The sequence below is a fragment of the Erigeron canadensis genome, chromosome 1 (assembly GCF_010389155.1).
Source record: "Erigeron canadensis isolate Cc75 chromosome 1, C_canadensis_v1, whole genome shotgun sequence".
In the NCBI taxonomy this organism is placed as follows: Eukaryota; Viridiplantae; Streptophyta; class Magnoliopsida; order Asterales; family Asteraceae; genus Erigeron; species Erigeron canadensis.
This window is the reverse complement of record NC_057761.1, coordinates 3834628-3859270: the sequence shown is the minus strand read 5'-3', so window position 1 is coordinate 3859270 and position 24643 is coordinate 3834628. Positions and strand designations below refer to the sequence as shown.

Here is a 24643-nt window from a genome sequence, read left to right as displayed (position 1 = left end):
TGGTGTGTAAGTTACGAAAATCAATGGTCCTTTTTTGGACTTTTTTTAGTTGGTCTCAAATTATCTTTCCCATATATATATATATATATATATATAATCTACACGATTATAGTTAGAGGTATAAATAACATTTAATTAATCGATCAAAATATGGTTTAGTTATATGTATTGTGAATATGAATATGGCTATGAATGTGAAATAAAATTATTGTTTATAAACAATAGAAACAAAAAGGATATATGGAGCACTTACATTTGGTTTTCTTTCTTAGCTATTTAAACTTTTTTTTTTCAAATATTTTTACACTTCTTTTTCTTCCCTCTAACATTATTTTTGGTCAGACACTTAACTTGGAAGTTATGACTTATGAACGACTTTTGACAAAATCAAGTCAATCGACTGTTAGGAAAAAGCAGGGACACTTTAGAACTAAAGAAGATTAAATATACTAGTCCATTCTATAGCCGCCATGGTTGAATGAAAACTTGTAGTCTTTGTGGTAGGGGCAAAATCATACTCGTATTGTTTTGGTAGTATGGTATTCATGTACGGCTTGAGATACTTTAAATTTGGTAGTATGGTATTCATATACGGATTGAGATATTTTATAGTTGTAAGAATTTGTATCTTTTTATTAAATTTCAATAGTCAAGATTAAAAAATTATCCTTGATATGTAATTTTTCATTTTAATTTAATGATCAATGTCTCTCCAACTTTACTAACAAATTTTTTTTCACTTTATAAGTATTTCTATCTTTCATATACACCATGAAAATGTTAACATATATCATGCATTCATGCTATATGTAGGAAATTTGAACTTTTAAAAGTGTATGAATTACAACTTGGGACAACAACTAATACTATATGCTAAAGTGACATATTCTAAATATATTTTTCTGGTTTTGTACGTCTTAACAAAGTTTTACAACGAGCTACTATTATGTCTAAAGTTAAAATCAAGGGTTAAAATTCAACATGATTATTTAATCTTAATTTCTGATTTCAAATCAAATGTCAAGATCTTCCTAACTTTAACAACTTGAGGTAGCTTGAACAATTAGTAATTAAGTATATATATTAAAAACGATGTATCAAGTTTAAACTACAATACCTTAATTGGTCCTAACTACTATGAACTAAGTAACAATTGGACAGAGCAGAAGACTATTGGAATAGAAAATGAGAAGGAATTCACGGGCAGTGAAGACAACCAAATGAGAGGAATCATTCCATTCAATTCTGAAGCCTAACGTCTCCTCTAATACTCTATCACCTTAATTCTTATGTTGAGATTCTGGTAAGTTTCTTTTTATATGTTTTTAATTTTTTGTTTTCGGATTTTTGAACATTTTTATTTTTATTTTTTTATTATTTTGGTGTTAAAATAGTTTACTTAACTTCACATCCCCATTATTCTTATTTATCCCATTATGTTTTTTCTTTTATTTTTTAACTCTTTTATCTTTATATATATTTTTTTTGTTTTTTAATTTCTGTTTTTATTTACACCAAAAAGTTTTGACTTCTGGCATTTTTCATTTAGAATTTCATTTTAAATTGTAAGCTAACCCCGTTTACTTTTACCCAAAAAGTTTTAATGTTCGTTTTTTAACTGATACATGCCCACTTTTGTTTTATTATCTCATCATTATCGAAGTGTTTCCATTGTCATATTTTTCTACTCTTATTACATATTATGTTCGTAACATATTTCCTTATCTAAAAGTGTTGTTATTGGTATTAATATGCTTATTGTAAGCCATATTTTGTTATTTTTACTAATTAATTTATTTTAATAGATTTAATTTATTTTTTTATGTAATGTCTCCGGGAATAATGACCGGGTAACATATATTAGTGCTAGTGCTTAGACCCGTCTATTGGACGGGTGGTCTCAAGATATATAAATCTTATAATAATTGTGAAACAAAGAAGTATGATTCACAACTTAATAAATACGAAAGCTAAAGAAGAAACATATGAAATTTAACTCAATATAAATATTGATTTCAATTTACCTTTTTGTTGTCAACTTTAGTTAAATAAAAAGAAAAACAAAAAGTGTATGACTTATATCACAACTTAATCAATACTAAAGCTAAAGAAGAAACATACGAAAATTAACTCTATATAAATATTGACTTCAATTTACCTTTTCTTTTCAACTTTAGTTAAATAAAAAAAGAAACAAAAAGTGTAGAGTATATAATTTGAAAAATACATACCAATTCATCAACTAATATCATCTCAAACGTTTTCTTCGGGTTGTTCTACTCCGAAACAGTCCATACATGCATAACACGGAGTCTAGATGATGGTTAACATGTATTGGCTTATAAGATTTTTTTTGTTAAAGGTCAGCCATTTTTTATTATATAAATATTAAAAATAAAAAATTACTAAGGAGAGAGTCCTAACCCTCTCTTTTAGTTATATTATAGATTATAGATAATAATTTTATTTTGTCCAATTTGCAATCTTACTCTGGCCCATAAACTTTATCCAGCAGTGATGTTATCCAGTTATTTGGATTGGGAGATGTCTTAGGGTGGCCCACCAATCCGGATGTCATACATAAACGACTAGTAATAATACCATATCCGGGTATGTGGTTTGAATTTAATAAACGATTAAGACTTAGCTTTATGCAAGTTTTGAGCTTCAATACCTCGACGATATATGAGAAAAGTTAATATATAAGTAGACCTTATCTTTACTTAAGTAGAGAGCTTGCTTCCATTTTCTACCTAAATGGTAGAAAAAACTCTCCAACCTTTACATGGAATGATAATCGGACCAATGATTTCTGTTTTTACCACTGATCCAACCATGTTGTTTGATGACAAAGCATAAAGCGCTTGAAAAAGTGTTAGCGTTAGCTGTAATCGAATTATTTTAAAGCTAAATGTTGAAGTTATCTTAGGTCCATTATTTTGTTGTATATTAATAAATCTACAACATTGAATGTAACATATATACGAGTATATAATAGGATAATGCCTTGTCTCAGGAAATTAAGGATGTAGTTATAATACAAAATGAATTTTATATTTAAAAAAATCTCTAATTGTATATATTTTTTTTATTATATGACAGTCTACGAATGCACAACTTATGTTATAGTTAAGCTAGACAAGAAAGCAAATAAGAAGATAAACAACAAGAATAATGACAAGTTCAAATGTAATAAATCAATGCAAGTATAATCATATGTATCCTTGATTAAACGATGAATACATGGTCGATCTTACAGACTAGACTTACAAGAATACAAATGAACAAAGTAATTGCTAAGTCTAGACACACTACAAACTTAAACAATTACAAGTGACACACACTTTTAAAGGTGACAAACACACTTGATACAATGCGGCTGTGTTGCTTTATATAGAGGAAGAATTAGGGCAACACAACCTTCCTTTGATGGTGATAGATGGTAGTTGTCGACATCCCATTGGTTCCTTGTACTTTCATGCAAGAGCCCTTGTCTTCTTTACCAAAATGGGTATGAGAGAGAGAACCCTTGAATTGGTCCCAACTGTACCTTAGCCATACAAGTCAAATTACAGTTGGAAGAACCACCATGTGACTCTTGTCTTCATCTGGTTTAAATTCTTCCCGCCATAACAAACATTTGGGCAACATCCAACCCGCTGAAGAGAGTCACTGGACTCGCTGACGACATACGTCAGTGAGCAAGTCTTGTCAGCGAATCCAAGACTCAACATTATATTTTTGAACAGCAATTGTATGTATGTATTAGTTATTAAAATATCTTTAACACTATCACTATGTTCTTGAGTTTTATTATGGAATGAAAAGAAAATAAAGCAAATGATTACAATATAAATTGTGTTCTTGAGTTTAATTTAAGGATGGAAAGGAAATGAAATGAAGAGAAGTGGAATGATTTTTTAGTTGATTTTGTCTAAAACCTTTTCTCCCCATTTATGGGATCATTTGAGAGGAAGATAATATCACTTTCAATCATTTCCTTTCTTTCAAAATATAAACTCAAAAACACAGTGTATAACTCATTGAGTTTTATTGTCTATATGTCTATCAAAGGTGATTCAATAGTATTATAACACTAGACAGTCAATTTAGGCCTTTAAAAATTTATGCTCATTATTTTGTATATTGGATTTAAATTTTAGACTTTAGACTAAGTATCATTATATAATTTGCATTGTGTTAATAACTTTATTGGTTTTTAGATTAATATCTGCATTTTTTATTTTATTAGTAGTTCAATAACATAAATTTAATTATTATTTTTAATTTTATATTTATTTTAGTTTATATGCTAATGAATTATCACATAGGTTGGATACAGAATATGCAAACGCATACCATCTCCTCTCACCCTCCATGTCAATGTAAAATTTTAAAGTTCCATGATTTCTATTGACTAAATTATGAAGAATGCCTACATTCTAAAAAAAAAAAGAGGTGAACGCCCACTTATTATCACCCACATATCTTGAACTATCATATTTAATAATCTTATTTCTCACTTGATCTTTTAAAACATTATAATACTCATAACTATCATGCACATAAAAACTTCTTTTTATAATAGCTTTATTTTCTTTGTATTTCGATTATACATAAAATACTATGTTTGATTAAAATCTACTATCATATTATGTACTTTCTTTTTTGTTTTTACTAAAAAAAACTTCTTTCTTCCCTTCAAAGTTCAAACCTTAAATAGTTCTTACTTTTTGTTCCTTAAGTTTAAATAGTAAATACTATAAAACCATATCCTTTCACATTTCACATTTTAGACGAATCAAATAAGATGCGTTGATTTTATTCTTTCTTAAATAAAATTTGTTTCAATTTCATTAGAACATATGATTTTACCTGTTTACCTTATTTTTTTTCTTATATATGATACCCAATATTTCATTCAAAGGTTAAAGACCTTACCAATGGACAACCAACTTCAGTGTCATAGCAGGCGTACCTTGTTAAACACAAAAATTAAAAGCCGAAAAGAATAGAAACACACATTATAACTGAAACATGAACCGAAAAATTTGGAGAAAATCATTACGTGTAAAAAAAAATTAATGCTAAAAAGTGCATATCCTGACATTAATTTCTAAATCCGTCACAAGCCCTACAATTTATTTTCCTTAAAGCCTTCAAAAGTTATAATCCTAAGTCTCCATGGGCTAAGAACTAGTTTTTAAGAAAGAAAAATGTAGCTTTTTTGGGGTAAAGGTCGAAAATTTAAATTATTTAATTTAATACGCAATTATTACTTTAATTGAAGTGATGTAATAGAAGATTATTATAAAGTCCACTTTATATAGGAAAAAATAACTTTAATTTGCTAGTGGAACAAGGGCATGGGTTAAAAATTTATTGAATAATTCTTGACGTACGTCCAAAATTTCATATAATTTCCTACTTTGTCTAAAGTCCATAAAAACTGACTTGACAAACGAACTCCCAAAACACTCGCAATGACCTTCTCAGAGCTTGTTTTTGTTCCATATCCCGGATCCGGTCACTTGCCTCAGACAATAGAGTTAGCTAAGCTCCTAATTCACCTTAATCGACGGCTTTCGGTCACCATCATCATCATGAACCTCCCCTTACAAGAGAAACACGAAACTCTCGAGTCCTCATCCCGTTTACGTTTCATTAATATTCCTTGTGAAGAGCCAGCAAAGGACCTTATCTCGGGCACCACCTTCCTATCCGCTTTCATCGAACACCACAAGACTCATGTTCAAAACATTGTTAATCAATGCATCACAAATCCTAGTTCGGTCAAACTGGTTGGGTTCGTTGTTGATATGTTTTGTGTGGCCATGATTGACGTTGCGAACGAGTTCAAAGTTCCAACATATATTTATTTCACCTCCAGTGCTGCCACGCTTGGCCAAATATTTTATTTGCAGGCCAAGCGTGACGTAGAGGAGTATGATGTCACTGAGTTGAAAAACTCGAGATCAGATCTTCTGATCCCGAGTTATGTCAACCCAGTTCCCACCAGGGTGATACCTTTGGTAGTCTTTGATAAAGGTGGATCAAAAATTTATCTTGACTTAGCCATAAGGTATCGCGAGGCAAAAGGGATTATTGTAAATACTTTCCAAGAGCTCGAAGTGCAAGGTATCGAGGCTCTTTTAAGTAGCTATACGAATATCCCACCGATTTTTCAAGTTGGGCCGATAATAAACCACAATAATCCATCAAAAGACGGTAAGACAGAGGAGCTTATTATAACATGGCTAAATGACCAGCCCGAGAGTTCGGTTGTATTCCTCTGCTTTGGAAGCATGGGAAGCTTCAATGAGAAACAAGTAAAGGAGATTGCGGTTGCCCTCGAAAGAAGTGGACATAGGTTCTTATGGTCCCTTCGTCGTCCCCCACTAACGTCCGGGTTCATGGAGGATCTCGAGGAATACGAAAACTTGGACGAGGTCTTGCCAGAGGGCTTCCTTGAAAGGACATCAAGTATGGGCAAGGTGATTGGATGGGCCCCACAGATGGCAATATTGTCTCACCCATCCGTTGGAGGGTTCGTGTCACATTGTGGGTGGAACTCGATACTGGAGAGCATATGGTGTGGGGTACCCATAGCGGCTTGGCCAATTTACGCCGAGCAACAAATAAATGCTTTTCAGCTTGTAGTCGACCTTGGATTGGCGGCTGAAATTAAAATCGATTATCAGAAAGAGATGAATGTGACAGCAGAGGAAATTGTAAAAGGGATGCACAAGTTAATGAATGACGAAGAATTGAGGAGGAAAGTGAAAGAGATGAAAGACAAAAGTCGGTTAACAGTTTCTAAAGGTGGATATTCTAACACATCCATTGAAGATTTCCTTGGCCATCTTATGATCAACAACTAAATCATATTTGAGTGTATGTTGTTTTGTATATATTATATGTTAAATCATCTTCATTATTGTTTGTTTTGTTTCAATTTATGTTTAATATTGCAAAAGAGACCAAAATGTTATGAAGCAATTAGATATGCAAGCTAATGGTTTACCAACAATTGGATGTCTTCCCCGCTTAGTATATATAGTAGCATTGATTAGTGATGTTTAAATAACTAGAATTCTTTAAAATTGATTTGGTAAAATTTAATCAACTTTACTTACTGAATTAAACTAAATGGTTAATATTGGATTTAAATAAAGTTAGATCAAATTAAGAAGTCTAAATAACTATAGTGCTTAAATAACCAAAGTCGTTATTTATCTTTGTTTAGATGTGATGATGACTAGTCTAACTGGTCAGAGGGTACCCAAGTTTTATCCAAAGTCTTGAGTTCGATTCTTATGGATGACAAATCTTAGATTTTTTTTCTTCCAAATACTTGTAACGGCTTATGATCAACATCTCGTTGTGTAGGGTACGTGCAAGGCATCACCATTATACGGTGAAGTTTACCGACTGAATGTTCCGGAAAAAAAAAATGTGTACATTTGCTAATGACCTTGATAATACTTGCGTCAGCAATAGTAATTGTATTTTGGACGTGCTTCGTCCCTAGCTCATCTATCGTTCATCCTTCATGATTCGCCCCTTATGATTTGTAACCTTAGACTAAGAGGAGCGGGAATAAGGGAAAGAGGGGGCGACTTGTGTCATGTGGCATGTGGGGTAAAAAGAGTTGTCCCTCAAAAAAGGTGAAAATGGGTGGGTTTTTAAGGGGTGGACGACTTGTGCCATGTGGCATGTGGTAATGATTGATTTAATTTTATTTTTGATTTTTTTGTAAACTTTGTTATAATAAAAAGGTAATACATATATATATAATCAAATTTATTAAACATAATTAAAATTACTACTAGTTAATCATAAAAATAACAAAGTTCTTAAAATAACAAAGTTCTAAAAATAAAAAAGTTCATAAAAATAACAAAGTAATTAAACATAAAAACTAATCAAGACAAATATTTTTCACGAAGCGCTTGTTTTTTGCGTTCCATGATGCTTCGCTCGGGCTCTTCAAGGTGGGAATAGTCGGTACCCAACAACTTCCAATCGCGGTCTTCTTCTATGATCTTAACTTTCTTTTCCTTCAACTCAATTTTCTTCGAGCTCATATCAAACAACTTATCCAACTTTTTCGCAATTCCTTCAAACGTCTCCATATACTTACCCTTTCCTTTCCCTTTGCCTCCCAAGCTCGACCCGGCTTCCCCTCTCGACGCTTTCTTTGATGTGTCCCTACCAATGGGCCGTTCTTGATACACCGACTCATCATCATTATCACCCAACTCTTCAAACGATTTAAGGTCAACGAGACCTTTTGGTCGTGGGTTCACCGAGATTGGTCCTCACAGCGCTTTTGTCAACGAGACAAAACTTCGAACTGTACCTATATATATATATATATATAACATAATTACACATAATAAAAAGTAATATATATATATACATATATATATTAGACATAATTAAACATAATAAAATGAAATGTACATATATATATACATATATTAGACATAATTAAACATAATAAAATGAAATGTACATATATATATATATTAGACATAATTAAATATAATAAAATGAAATGTACATATATATATTAGACATAATTAAACATAATAAAATGAAATGTACATATATATATATATATATTAAACATAATTAAACTTAATAAAAAGTAATATATATACCTAATTTTGCCCTAAATTGATGAATACGGAAATGGCTTGCGATAAGTTCCTTCATACTCTTCGTTGGCCTTTCTAACACGATCTAAATCGTTTTCCCCACTTGCATGACCGATTCGAGTATAGATTTGGTTGAAGTTTTGAATAATTGGACGTATTTTCCTCCATTTCGTACTCACAACTTCGGGGTCACGGTAATCTTTCGGCTTTTCTTCTAATGTCGCCAAAGCCTCGGTTATTCGTGACCAATATACCCCCTTTTTTTGATAATTTGCTACAACAAAAAACAAAACACAAATAATATTTCAAATAAAAAAAACTGTTTTTTTAATTAAAATACTCGGCTGTTTTTTGTTTTTTAAAAAAAAACTGTTTTTGTTTTTTAAAAAAATCCGAAATATAATTTAAAAAAAAACTAAAACAGTTTTTGTTTTATAAAAAAACGAAACAGATTATAAAAAAAAAAAAACGAAACAAATTTTTTTTAAAAAAAAAAACCGAAACAGTTTTTTTTTTTTTTTAAAAATGGGCATATTTATATTAAAAAAAAACTAGTATGCGTAAAAAGAAAAATACCACATTCCGGGTCTTTGGTCACCGATAGCCAAGCCGCAGCTAAATTCATTTCTTCCGACGGTAACCACGTTTGTTGGACATTTCTTAGTCGTGGTTCGTCTTCGCCGACCACTTTTTTCCTATGCCGCCTTGGTTTTGATGGTTGAGGGGGTGGTTGTGTCTCTTGAACAATATCATCATCTTGAGAATCTTGTGGTGGAGTCTCAACTAGCCTTTGACAATCAAAAAATGAACCGGGAGTGTTTTGTTGGCTAGAGGACCCGCCAAAAATTTCATGTTGGCTCGAACCACCCATACCAATACCCGGACCCATACCCATACCCGGACCCATACCCATAAGCGAACCCATACCCATACCCATTTGTTGATTAGTGGACATATGTTGAATCAATTGAAAAAGTTGTGGGTTATTGAGTAAATTAAGGTCGTTCATCACATCGGGTTGTTGATTTGGGTTATTTGGACGTTGACTACGATTACCCGGGGTAAAAGGGTTGTTGTTGAAGTTGTTTGGAAACATTTTTGGTTAAAGATGAAGAAGATGAAAGTAAAAAAAGGAAGAAGAAAGGTATATGTGTGTGTGAAATGTAAAAGGAAAATGGAATGGAAAAGGATTTGTTTTTTTTATAAAAAAAAAAAGTCGACGGGGGTGGTGTGGGGGGCGACGGTCGGTGACAAGGGGCGACGGTCGGCCAATTTTTGGTCCACTCCGTTTAGACTAAGAGGGATGTAAAGAAAGGGAGAGAGAGACGACTTGCGCCATGTGTCATGTGGTGTAAGAAGAGTTGCCCCTTAAAAAAGATGGAAATGGGTGGATTTTGGAGAGTGGGGCGACTTGTGCCATGTGGCATGTGGGTTAGGGGGTGTTGTATGTAAAAAAGGTAAAAATAAGTGGATTTAGGAGAAGTCAGGCAAGGGAGGTGGTGTGGAGGGGCAACTTTGGCTGACTTTGAAGCACAAAGGGGGCGAGCTTTGTGCGTCGGGCAAAAGGGAAGTCGGCGATGGGGGGTGGTGTGGGGGGCGACTTCGTGCGATTTGGGGCGAGGGTCGGAAGAATTTGACACCACTCCGCTCAGTCTTAGTCTTATTAGCCAAATTATCTCCATTTCGTTGATAGGTCTATCCAGTATAGGCTAACGTACATGCGCAAATCCATTTGTACCATAAATGTTATCATCATTTAATTTCACCTTATCGTTACCGTTTTGCTTGGTTCCAAAGGAAAAAGAGATGAGACTTAAAAATTGTAAACATACGGGGAAAAAACAAATTAGTCTTCAAAAACATGATTGTATATACAGGACTGAAAATGAAAAATTATGATCTCAAATTAATATAATAAACCTACAAATATGCTCATGTTCAAATAACAACAAATGACAAAATAAATGATAAATCAAAAGAGATATAAATAGTTATCTTGTAACGACATCAGATTTTGAGACATTGTTTTCAAAATTAAGTACATCTAACAAACTATAATCACATTTATCATTAATACTAAATTAATTAACAATTATTCAAGAACTTGATTTACATATAAAAAGACCACATTATTATTATTACTATTTTTATTATTATTTTATTAATTAGTGTATAAAATAAGATAAATTGATCAATCGTTTGGATAAGAATCCTTTAAAGTTGCTTTTAACTTAAAATGTCAAGTTAGAAGCATCTTGACCATTATATCAAAATTAATGCTCAAGATTTAAAATAAAACTTTAAATATTGACCATTGATTATAATTTAGTGATTAAGATTTCTCCAACTTAACTAATCAAGTTAAAAAATTTGAGGGAATCCTCATCCCAGTGTTCTAAGTTGAAAGTTGTACCTTTGATCGATTTTCAAACCATTACTTTTGATGACCGAGCAGATATCCCTACATTATATAAATCTCACTTCAAAATTTGTTAGTTATTGCCTATGTGGCATGCTTAAAAATGCAAGAAAGCCCAAAAATCATTACAATATTGCTCCTTGGAAGGTCTACGGATTAGTTATTTTTATAAGAAGTTCAAATTTTTGAAAACGAATTAGTTATGCTTTCAAGAAGTTCAAATTTTCAAAAATTTGAATATGTAACCGTTCGTGTATTGCTTGTGGCGGTTACTTCCTTGCATGTCTATGTCTATATAAGGCCATTTCCATTCAGTTTTAAGGCATTTCAAAACGTAAACACATAACAGATCAATTTTAGCATGGCTTCACTAAACCATATTTCAATTAGAAATTTGCGTCCAAATAATAAACCATATACAATAACGGTTAGAATATGCGGCTATGGAAGCAACCTCTATATGGAGATGTTAATAACATAGGTAGTATTGAGATGATCCTGATGGACGAACATGTAAGTATTCATTGTTTGTGAATTTTTCTTTTTTTGATTAGATTACTTTTTAACATAACTTTCTTTCGAATTTATAACTAGCTTTTTAACATTCTAATGTATAAACATTTTCATTTTGACAGTTTGATAAAGTGGTTGTTGTTGCAACAATCGGTTTTATTCCAACCGACCAGTTATGGTATTCAATGGAATGTGTGAACTGTTCTCAAGAAGTTAAGTTGACTGGTCTCTACATGGATGCATTCGATATTATTGATGCTTTAAGGGACAACAAAATGTGGATTTGTTGTTCATGTAACAAGGAAGAAGTTCTCATCAATCCTAGGTATATATTTATATTTCATAATAAAACTCTATAATCATTAAGCTGTGTAGTAAAATTGTATATCTGTTTTTTTTTTTTTGTAGGTTTAATGTGCAAGTTAGGATTGTAGATACAACTGGTGCTATTGGAGTTAAAATGAATGATCAACAAATTTCAAATCTTATACAAAGAACAGTCTGTCAAATTTGTGATGAAAATTATGAGGTATATTTGGTTTATTTTAGTGCTAAATAAGACTTTTTTATGCATTTTAGGTCATTAGTTTTGTTTTAAAATGGTCATTAGTTGTAATAGGAGTACATTTACTTCGCTACATGCATGCTTGAACCGGTGTTAAAGAAATTATTTAAGGTTATAGCGCATCCACGTGGGTCTATATATCAAGTGGGGGAAAATTCATAATACTTATAACATCTAGGTAACCAACATAATCCTTCTTATATGCGTCTACTATGGGCAATCAATTTTATAATTTCTCTCCGGCGTGCAATGTACGCGTTTTAAGCCCTCGTGTATCATTAATAAATCCCAAGGTATATCTAGCATTCTTCTTCTTTAAATTAATCAACTCATAAGAATATTTTTATTATGTCTAACTCAATTATATTTATTCATTGATACAATCTTAAAATAAAGTTTAAACAAAAATTATTTAGGTTGTCCGTACATCGCACGGGGTCTAAGCACTAGTGTGTTTATAAGAACTTGCTTATTCTAATTAGGGAGTAGTTTTGTTCATTATATCATCAATAATGACATAATGTAATTATTAAAAAGACGGAGAACAACCTATTTTCTACTACCCTTTGAAACTTCCACCTTAAACTATAATATGATATTCATGACTTTACAGTTTATGGTTTGTATTACTCGGCGTGCCCTTAAATTAAAATGTTAAAAAAAATTAAAATTATTTAAAATAACCATGCACCTTGCTTGAAATATGATATTTGTGTTGTCAACATACAGAGTTAGTGATCTATATAACACTTTCTAATTTATCAAGTTGTCGTGTTAGTGTGTTACCTTTGCCATTATTTGATTTTTGACATTATGTTCAAAGTGATCAACATTTGTAGGGGAACTTGAACATTTTCATAGATAAGCTTTAACGTAGTTATTATATTCTTGCAAGTAAAGATGATCTATATGTTCTTCTAATACCAATGATGGCTAGTCCAACTGATTAGAGACACTCTCAGGTTTACCCAAGGTCTTGAGTTCGATCCTTAGGAATGGCAAGTCTTGGGGGTTTTTCCTCCGAATACTTGTAACGGCCTATAGTCAACATCACATTGTCTAAGGTACGTGCAAGGCTTCACCATTATACGGTGAGGTTTCCGTAATGTAGTGTACTGACTGAATGTTCGAAAAAAAAATATGTTCTTTCTAATGAATTTGCTTCTATATACAGATAAGCAATAAATTAAAATTTACATATGAAGTAGATGTAGCACAACTAAAAAACTCGCAAATTAAATCTCACATATAGTCTCTTTACCGCTATATGTCATTTGTTCAGATTTGTATTTTCATACTTTAAAAAATATGAAAAATATTGTTAATTTAAGCACATTTAAAAGTGTATAGATATAATTTACATTTTCAAGTGTGAAGAAATTTAAAAAATCACCATATTTACATATTTATATATGTGGAATAGAAAAAGTTTACGTTTTCAAATGTGTACAAATGTGAAGAAATTTAAAAGATTACGAAATTTAAAGTTTATTCACACTTTTAAATGTAAATTTTTTTTTCTACACATTGTTTGTATGTGAATAAATTAATAAAAATTTTCATATTTTTTAAAATTAAGTGTGGACAAATGTAATTTATTTATAGTGTACCCCTAATATTATCACATTTTCATACATCACTTTTAATGATGTAATCAAAAAAAGTTTTACGATTGGACAAATTTTAAAAATATTTTGTCATATTTAATAATGATGATTTCGAATTTTTTTTAAAAAGGCCCAGGCTCGAAAATATAAATGCAAATGGGCTCTAAAAGATTTTTATTAACGTCAAGTTTAGTCAAATTTTCAAAGGTTGGTATTATAAAGGTCGAGTATAACTTCAGTGAGTACCAGCTATGAGAACATTTGTCTTTAACATAAACGTCGATCTTTGCAATTTTATAATTCGTGTGGCCGAGAAGGTGCATTATATTAAATTTCATAAAATAAGTTCATTGAAATCAATAGTTGTAACACCCCGACAGCGGTGGAAAACTCGGGATGTAAGATAAAGCACACGCGCACATGGATGTTACATAGGAATACTAAATGAGTGCTTAGGATAAACATAAATAGTCAATTTCATAACCCAACAAGCATAGTAGTAGTTATTACACACACAAGTTCAACAAAGATGATCAAATCAAGTACGAAAGGTTCCCACGCAGGGGATACGATTGGGCATATTGCCACCCAACACAAAGTACAAGCATGCAAACTCCAACCTTAAATCCTGAAGTCTGCTAATAGTTCCATGCTACCACTCCTAGCCACGATTAGCCTGATTACCTGAAAGGAATACTTAAAAGAGTCAACACAAAGGTTGGTGAGTTCGTAGGTTTGAGTATAAACAAGTAGTATAAAAGCATTTTATACCGCCAATAGATCTCAAGTATTAAGTCGTATGTAGTGGCTAGTGACCAACTTGCACATAAGTAAGTGAGCACACACAATCCTCGATAGGACCGGCTAATAGTATCAATAGAGCACACACAATCCTCAATAGGACCGGCTAATAGTATCAATAGAGCACACACAATCCTCAATAGGACCGGCTAATAGTATCAATAGAGCACACACAATCCTCAATAGGACCGGCTAATAGTATCAATAGAGCACACACAATCCTCAATAGGACCGGCTAATATGTAACAAGTAGTCAAATAGCCAAAGAGTAGTAAAAGTAGTTACGGCATGTATAAAAGCATGAGTAGTATTCCTTTCACCCCGAAATAAGTAAAGAAAAGGGGCTACGAAGACTCACAGTGATCTGCTACAAGCGTAGTTCTACAAGCACAGGGTATAAGCACAGATATAGTAAAATATATCTACTCGAATCCAAGTATGTCTTGATGTCAACCTAATCACAAACCATTGAGCATAGATGGATACATGTATTAGTTCTCGTGATTATTTATTTACTAAGTGTCCTTGATGTACTGATGATTTGGTTCACTAAAGATCCTTAAACGTTTGACTCAACAGTGTTTTTCATACACTAGACTCGTAATGAACGTCTTTAAACTCGCACTTTGATAAACAAGATCGAATATGTCTTGATTATACCTTAATTAGGGTTTCCTTGTACATGATAGACTTGGATTACAACGAAGTATAAAATCTGATTTCTACAACTAACGAAAATAGACTTTAAATTCGTAAGGTGTATCTGAACGAAGATAAACCTTAAATTCGTAAGGTGTATCTGAACGAAGATAGACCTTAAATTCGTAAGGTGTATCTGAACGAAGATAAACCTTAAATTCGTAAGGTGTATTTGAACGAAGATAAACCTTAAATTCGTTAGGTGTATCTGAACGAAGATAAACCTTAAATTCGTTTAAGGACTTAAGTTTGTTTGGAGCTTAAGTTCGTTTTGAAGCTTAACTTCGTTTTGGAAGACTTAAATTCGTTTCTAGGATACTAAATTCGTTTTAAGTGTTTTTAGGACGAATTTGGGACTGTTCAACAAAAACGAGGGTTTTGAAGATTAAGACACGTTTACGACCCAAATTTGATCACGAAAAGGTTACTAAACACTTTTAGACACAAACCCACTAACTTTTAACACGATTTTTACACCAAAAATGGACCAAATCATCAAGAACATACACTTGAAAAGTAAACTTTTATTTTGATGAAAATCTCAAAATTTGCTGTCATTACCAGAAAATCGATACTAGAAATATGTTTTGATTATCACAAGGAAGCTAAAAATGCAAGAAATCTTGGTTTAACAACTCAAAATCAAATGATGAATTTTTGTGGGTGAAGATGGTGAATGTATGTGTGTGTTTTTAGAGAGAGAGAGAGAGAGGTGAGATGGGGGGGGGGGGGGGGAAATGGTGAAGAAGTAGAAAAATGGGGTTTTCTAACCCTTTTATAGTTTTCCCTTAATTAATGATTCTAATAATTGTAGGGTCTAAATGAAACATTTTCAGACTAGAATTTCTTGAATACAATCGCTTACGTCTTGAAACCTAACATTCTTATCACAATAGACCATAGACGCGTCTTATAATTTAAGATTTAAGAGTGAATAGATCTTCATGTGAGCACATATTCGAAACTAGAACATATCATGGATTTATTTAAGTTATTTCTAAGGCGGTTGTTACATTCTCCCCCACTTAAAGGAATTGCGTCCCGAAATTCGAATTTACACTTCATGTTTCATGCTTCGCTTGCACACAAGTTTACAAGTATTAGATTGCATGTTTAGTGCTAAGTGTATTTGCATCAAGAGTAACAAGTAGCATGCTTCACATTGACTTTTCTAAATATCACATTGCATAATAAGCATCAAGTATCAAGTTAGGAATTAAGTCCTTAAGTTTACTTGCTAGACTAGGATAATACGCTAAGCGAACAGATGTGGATACTTAAGCTTCATCTGATCTTCTCGTTCCCAAGTGAATTCTGGACCTCTACGGGAGTTCCAACGAACTTTCACCATAGTATACTTATGTCTCTTGAGCTTTTTGACTATTCGTTCTAGAATTTCCACGGGTTCTTCCTTGAAGGTTAGGTTACTGTCTACTCGTATTTCGTTCAAAGGAACATATGTTGTTTCATCGGCTAGGCACTTCTTGAGGTTCGATACGTGGAAGACATCGTGTACGTTACTTAGTTCTTGGGGAAGTTTCAAACGGTAGGCTACTGCACCAATGCGCTCTACGATCTCAAACGGTCCGACATATCTTGGAGCTAGTTTCCCTCTCTTTATGAATCTGACCACGCCCTTCCATGGCGAAACTTTAAGCATTACTCGATCACCAACCTGAAACTCTAAAGGTTTCCTTCGGTTGTCTGCATATTTCTTTTGTCTGTCTCTTGCTTTCAGAAGATTCTCCTTGATTTGAGCAACTCTTTCAGTAGTTTCGAGGATGATCTCTGGACCTATTAGTTGCATGTCTCCTACTTCGTGCCATGCGAGTGGAGATTGACATTTCCTTCCGTACAAAACCTCATAAGGTGGACACCCGATACTTGCGTGATAACTGTTGTTATACGAGAATTCGACTAATGGGAGATGAGTGTCCCAACTTCCTCCAAAGTCTATGACACAGGCTCTTAGCATGTCTTCGAGTGTTTGAATCGTTCTCTCACTCTGTCCGTCTGACTGCGGATGGTAGGCTGTGCTCATATCGATTCGCGTTCCCAAAGCTCGTTGTAATGATCTCCAAAATCCTGAGGTAAATCGACTATCCCTATCACTAATGATTGATACAGGGACACCGTGTTTAGCTACAATCTCTTTAAGATACAGACGTGCATACTGCTCCATAGAATAATCTTCACGTATAGGTATGAAATGCGCTGACTTGGTCAGTTGATCTACCACCACCCATATAGCATCTTTACCACTACTCGTTCTTGGTAACTTTGTGACAAAATCCATAGTGATCTTCTCCCACTTCCAGCTGGGAAGCTCTGGTTGTGTTAGTAGTCCTCCTGGCTTCTTATGTTCCGCTTTAACTCTCAAACACGTTAGACACTTGCTCACGTAAACTGCCACATCGCTCTTCATCCCTGGCCACCAAAATAAATCTCGCAAGTCTTGATACATCTTATCTATCCCCGGGTGTATAGAGTATCCTGCCTTGTGCGCTTCATCCATTATCAGTTTCCTTAGTCCTCCGTACAGTGGTATCCACATCCGATCACAAAAGTACAGTCCTCCATCATTCCCTTGAGTAAATCGTTCTATCATACCTCCAAGCCCTTCTTTATCAATGTTCTCTTTCTTGTTTGCTTCTACTTGTGCCCCAATAACCCTATCCTTCAGACTGTTATGCACGGTAATGCTCATGGCTCTAATTCGTCTTGGTCTAACTCTATCCTTCCTACTCAAGGCGTCTGCTACTACATTTGCCTTTCCGGGATGATATCGAATCTCACAATCGTAGTCGCTAAACAACTCTAGCCATCGTCTCTGGCGCATATTAAGGTCTTTCTGAGTGAAGATATGCTGAAGGCTCTTATGGTCAGTGTAGATCACACTCTTTGTCCCGTATAGATAAGGTCTCCAACACTTGAGTGCAAAAACGATAGCTCCCAACTCCAAATCGTGTGTCGTATAGTTCTTTTCGTGAATCTTCAGTTGACGTGAGGCATATGCAATGACCTTGCCTCGCTGCATCAGCACACATCCTAAGCCTTGACCCGACGCGTCGCAATAAACGATAAAATCATCGGTCCCTTCAGGAAGACTTAAGACTGGGGCATTACATAACTTCTCTTTCAAGATTCTGAAAGCTTCTTCTTGTTTCTCTCCCCATTCGAAACTCCTATCTTTATGCGTCAACAGGGTAAGAGGTTGTGCGATCTTTGAGAAGTTCTCGATAAATCGTCGGTAGTAGCCTGCTAAACCGAGAAACTGTCTGATCTCTGTCGGTGTCTCTGGCCTTCTCCAATTCTCTACTGCTTCTATTTTACTGGGGTCGACCTTGATTCCATTTTTGTCAACTACATGGCCCAAAAACTTTACTTCCTCCAACCAAAATTCACATTTTGAAAACTTCCCGTACAACTTTTCAGCTCTTAGAAGTTCTAAGGCTTTCCTCAAGTGCACTTCATGCTCCTGTTTCGTCTTGGAATAAATGAGGATGTCGTCGATGAATACGATGATGAATTTATCAAGGTAGGGTCTACATACACGGTTCATGAGATCCATGAAAACGGCGGGTGCGTTCGTCAGACCAAAAGGCATCACTAAGAACTCAAAGTGCCCATATCTCGTGCTAAACGCCGTTTTCGGTACGTCTTCTTCACGAACTCTTAACTGATGATAGCCCGATCGAAGATCGATTTTTGAGAAGTACTTTGCGCCTTGCAATTGATCAAACAAATCATCGATGCGCGGTAAAGGATATCGATTCTTAATGGTTAACTTGTTGAGCTCACGATAATCAATGCACATGCGAAAAGATCCGTCCTTCTTCTTTACAAATAGTATCGGTGCGCCCCATGGCGATGAACTTGGTCGAATGAATCCCTTATCTTGTAACTCTTGCAACTGTGACTCGAGTTCTTGCATTTCAGAAGGTGCTAAACGATATGGTGTCTTTGCTACCGGCATAGCGTCAGGAATGAGATCGATTCGGAATTCGACTTGGCGAGACGGGGGTAATCCCTGGATGTCATCAGGAAAGACATCGGGAAATTCACGAACTATTTGTATATCAGCTAGTTTGGTTACTTCAGTTGTTGTGCTCATTAGGATCTGTTTGTGTGTCTCGGGTCTCTCGCCTTGAATTTCTAATACCTCTCCCCCACTTAAGGGGATTCTAAGAATTTTTGCACGACATACAATGGTTGCATCTACCCGGATAACCAATCCATCCCCACTATTACATCGAAGCTACCCATTTCAAACGGGATTAGATCTATATAGTATGAATGAGTATCTAGTGTTAACACACATTTAGGCACAAATTTGTCAAGTTTAGAGATTTCACCACTAGCTACCTCTATTTCATAGCAAGCATGAGTACGGATGGGTTTCACGTTAATAATACACACGAAGTTAGTGGAGATAAAACTATGGTCGGCACCCGTATCGAATAACATAGTAGCTAGATGATTATTTAAGAGAAATGTACCCGTGACAACGTTAGGATCGTTAGCAGCTTCCACCGCGTTCAAGGCAAAGACTCGGCCGAATCTTCGTTTCATGAAAGATAGTTTGCAAGATGAATACTACAACCATTTCAACTTAATTGAAAATTTTAATTCTGATCACTTTTCGACAGCCAAAGTGTGGTCCGGGTCTAACACCTACATCCGTTGCACTAGCGGTGTATGTATACAGGGTGTACCAGCGGCTAACCCTCCACACCTTTAGTACATCTAATGCAAGGTCGGCTCACGGTACTGACATGCTCCCTAGACATTGGCAAAGGTATGTATACAGGGTGTACCAGCGGCTAACCCTCCACCCGACCAATACCTATTGAACATGCCAGAGTTGCTACCACGCTCTAACCATCTAAGGCACGATCCATGTTGCCATCAAGTCCATAGTAAATATACCACACGCGAAAAGTTGATCAGGCTTTTCTGTGATGATATATCGCCATACTTCCTTGCTAACAATACTTCATATCGCTAACTTATTATTATTATTTAAATTTAACACATCTCATAGATCGAATACCAATAGTATGAGTACACGTGGTAAGGTAGCATGGTTCTAGGGCCTGCGCATGAATGAGTATAATAGCATGAATATCGCAGATATAGATAAAATCCATAGAGTTTGAATGCACACATAATTCCTATCATGCATGCTACGTGCGGTTCCTAAGTTATAGTCTAGGCAAAACCACCTAATTCACTATAACCACGGCTCTGATACCAATCTGTAACACCCCGACAGCGGCGGAAAACTCGGGATGTAAGATAAAGCACACGCGCACATGGATGTTACATAGGAATACTAAATGAGTGCTTAGGATAAACATAAATAGTCAATTTCATAACCCAACAAGCATAGTAGTAGTTATTACACACACAAGTTCAACAAAGATGATCAAATCAAGTACGAAAAGTTCCCACGCAGGGGATACGATTGGGCATATTGCCACCCAACACAAAGTACAAGCATGCAAACTCCAACCCTAAATCCTGAAGTCTGCTAATAGTCCCATGCTACCACTCCTAGCCACGGTTAGCCTGATTACCTGAAAGGAATACTTAAAAGAGTCAACACAAAGGTTGGTGAGTTCGTAGGTTTGAGTATAAACAAGTAGTATAAAAGCATTTTATACCGCCAATAGATCTCAAGTATTAAGTCGTATGTAGTGGCTAGTGACCAACTTGCACATAAGTAAGCGAGCACACACAATCCTTGATAGGACCGGCTAATAGTATCAATAGAGCACACACAATCCTCAATAGGACCGGCTAATAGTATCAATAGAGCACACACAATCCTCAATAGGACCGGCTAATAGTATCAATAGAGCACACACAATCCTCAATAGGACCGGCTAATATGTAACAAGTAGTCAAATAGCCAAAGAGTAGTAAAAGTAGTTACGGCATGTATAAAAGCATGAGTAGTATTCCTTTCACCCCGAAATAAGTAAAGAAAAAGGGGCTACGAAGACTCACAGTGATCTGCTACAAGCGTAGTTCTACAAGCACAGGGTATAAGCACAGATATAGTAACCTAATCACAAACCATTGAGCATAGATGGATACATGTATTAGTTCTCGTGATTATTTATTTACTAAGTGTCCTTGATGTACTGATGATTTGGTTCACTAAAGATCCTTAAACGTTTGACTCAACAGTGTTTTTCATACACTAGACTCGTAATGAACGTCTTTAAACTCGCACTTTGATAAACAAGATCGAATATGTCTTGATTATACCTTAATTAGGGTTTCCTTGTACATGATAGACTTGGATTACAACGAAGTATAAAATCTGATTTCTACAACTAACGAAAATAGACTTTAAATTCGTAAGGTGTATCTGAACGAAGATAAACCTTAAATTCGTAAGGTGTATCTGAACGAAGATAGACCTTAAATTCGTAAGGTGTATCTGAACGAAGATAAACCTTAAATTCGTAAGGTGTATTTGAACGAAGATAAACCTTAAATTCGTTAGGTGTATCTGAACGAAGATAAACCTTAAATTCGTTTAAGGACTTAAGTTTGTTTGGAGCTTAAGTTCGTTTTGAAGCTTAACTTCGTTTTGGAAGACTTAAATTCGTTTCTAGGATACTAAATTCGTTTTAAGTGTTTTTAGGACGAATTTGGGACTGTTCAACAAAAACGAGGGTTTTGAAGATTAAGACACGTTTACGACCCAATTTGATCACGAAAAGGTTACTAAACACTTTTAGACACAAACCCACTAACTTTTAACACGATTTTTACACCAAAAATGGACCAAATCATCAAGAACATACACTTGAAAAGTAAACTTTTATTTTGATGAAAATCTCAAAATTTGCTGTCATTACCAGAAAATCGATACTAGAAATATGTTTTGATTATCACAAGGAAGCTAAAAATGCAAGAAATCTTGGTTTAACAACTCAAAATCAAATGATGAATTTTTGTGGGTGAAGATGGTGAATGTATGTGTGTGTTTTTAGAGAGAGAGAGAGAGAGGTGAGATGGGGGGGGGGGGGGGGGGAAATGGTGAAGAAGTAGAAAAATGGGGTTTTCTAACCCTTTTATAGTTTTCCCTTAATTAATGATTCTAATAATTGTAGGGTCTAAATGAAACATTTTCAGACTAGAATTTCTTGAATACAATCGCTTACGTCTTGAAACCTAACATTCTTATCACAATAGACCATAGACGCGTCTTATAATTTAAGATTTAAGAGTGAATAGATCTTCATGTGAGCACATATTCGAAACTAGAACATATCATGGATTTATTTAAGTTATTTCTAAGGCGGTTGTTACATTCTCCCCCACTTAAAGGAATTGCGTCCCGAAATTCGAATTTACACTTCATGTTTCATGCTTCGCTTGCACACAAGTTTACAAGTATTAGATTGCATGTTTAGTGCTAAGTGTATTTGCATCAAGAGTAACAAGTAGGGGTCAAATGATGGTCAAACTCAGTCAAAGGGAATGAGAGCATCAAAACCCTAGCCTACACACCCCATCTACTCTCATTTTTCCCAAACACTCTCTCTCTCTTTGGCAGCCGCCCCTCCCTTTTTCTTTCCCTCTCAAAACCGAATTTCCTTCAAGAATCATCATCTTCATCTCAAGTCTTGGTAAGGAATGAAATGGGTTCAATCTAAATTTGTTATTTTTATGTTATACATACAAAAATCGGTTTATATATATACACCCAAAAATCTTTAAAACCGAAAAAATATATATAAGTCTTGAACATAAGTTGGCCTGATCTAGATCGGATTCGAGTGATAATCAAAGCTATGGTCTTGAAATCGTGTTCATTTCCTTCTTCCCGACCAAATCTGGTCATGTTTATGATCTAGGGTTTTGGCCAAATCTGGTCAAGCCCGTTTTGTCATCTTCTTTCTGATTTAGATCCGATTTAGGATTTGTTATTGATTAATATTGGGTGTTCATGCTTAATCTCTGTGCTGATTCTTTTCTCCTTCTTTCTTTCGTTATTGGCAGATTCTAGAATAGAGTTCCTAACTATTTTCTTTATCTACTTGTCATGGTCATGTATTAAAGTCTGTGGCATTTTGTTTCTCCATACCATATTCGGTGTATTCAAACTCTATGGAAACTCTTTTTGTTTCAAACTCTGTTCTTCAAATTCTGTATCATTCAGTATAAAAGAAACTCAATGTGTTAAAGTCTGTGAACTTTCAATTCAAATTCGGTGCTGTAGGTCGACAAACTCTCTGAACAGATAGTTAAACGGATTTTTGTGACATAAACTGATACACTTCAATTACTTAATAAAGAAAAATATTATCATTTGGGTCGATATTGTTTAGTTTAGAATTAGAAGGGTAGTTTGTGTAACTTGTTTGAAAGGTTGTTACGATCGTTGTAACCGTCCTCACTGTTGTTATATACCGATTATTCCATTCAATGAAATCAATAACGAAATTAACAACAAATTCTCTCTTCTCTCATTTTCTGTTGCATCATTTTGGTATCAGAGACACCAACCGATTCTGGTTAGGGTTTGAATTCCGATCATTTTTTTTTCCGGCAGAGGTCTTCTTCTCCGGCAAGATTATCACAATTTCAGGCGAAATCTTCTTCTTTAATAATAATTTCGTCTTCTTTTCTCGATTAAAATGGTTCAAACACGCGAAACATCTGAAATCGAACGTTTAACAAAAGAATTGAATCTTTCACAAGAGCAGATCATCGCGATGTAGGCGGCGATTGAAAATCTGCAGAAATCAATGGCGGCGATGCAGAATTCCGGTGGTCAACTCCAATTCTCTACTGCTTCTATTTTACTGGGGTCGACCTTGATTCCATTTTTGTCAACTACATGGCCCAAAAACTTTACTTCCTCCAACAAAAATTCACATTTTGAAAACTTCCCGTACAACTTTTCAGCTCTTAGAAGTTCTAAGGCTTTCCTCAAGTGCACTTCATGCTCCTGTTTCGTCTTGGAATAAATGAGGATGTCGTCGATGAATACGATGATGAATTTATCAAGGTAGGGTCTACATACACGGTTCATGAGATCCATGAAAACGGCGGGTGCGTTCGTCAGACCAAAAGGCATCACTAAGAACTCAAAGTGCCCATATCTCGTGCTAAACGCCGTTTTCGGTACGTCTTCTTCACGAACTCTTAACTGATGATAGCCCGATCGAAGATCGATTTTGAGAAGTACTTTGCGCCTTGCAATTGATCAAACAAATCATCGATGCGCGGTAAAGGATATCGATTCTTAATGGTTAACTTGTTGAGCTCACGATAATCAATGCACATGCGAAAAGATCCGTCCTTCTTCTTTACAAATAGTATCGGTGCGCCCCATGGCGATGAACTTGGT

At 34.6% G+C, this 24643-nt stretch overlaps 1 protein-coding gene across 1 annotated transcript; it reads left to right on the top strand.

Annotated features, from left to right (window-relative positions):
- The first annotated feature begins 5466 nt into the window (after positions 1–5466).
- LOC122585111 (UDP-glycosyltransferase 71E1-like) lies at positions 5467–6975 on the top strand. The gene has a single exon (XM_043757209.1). It carries the CDS (start codon positions 5484–5486, stop codon positions 6879–6881), a length of 1398 nt encoding a protein of 465 aa, XP_043613144.1. The 5' UTR covers positions 5467–5483; the 3' UTR covers positions 6882–6975.
- Positions 6976–24643: the final 17668 nt, after the last annotated feature.

Bases quoted from the DNA above. Each gene is read 5' to 3' on its own strand.
- LOC122585111 (XM_043757209.1), top strand. From the start codon at position 5,484: ATGACCTTCTCAGAGCTTGTTTTTGTTCCATATCCCGGATCCGGTCAC.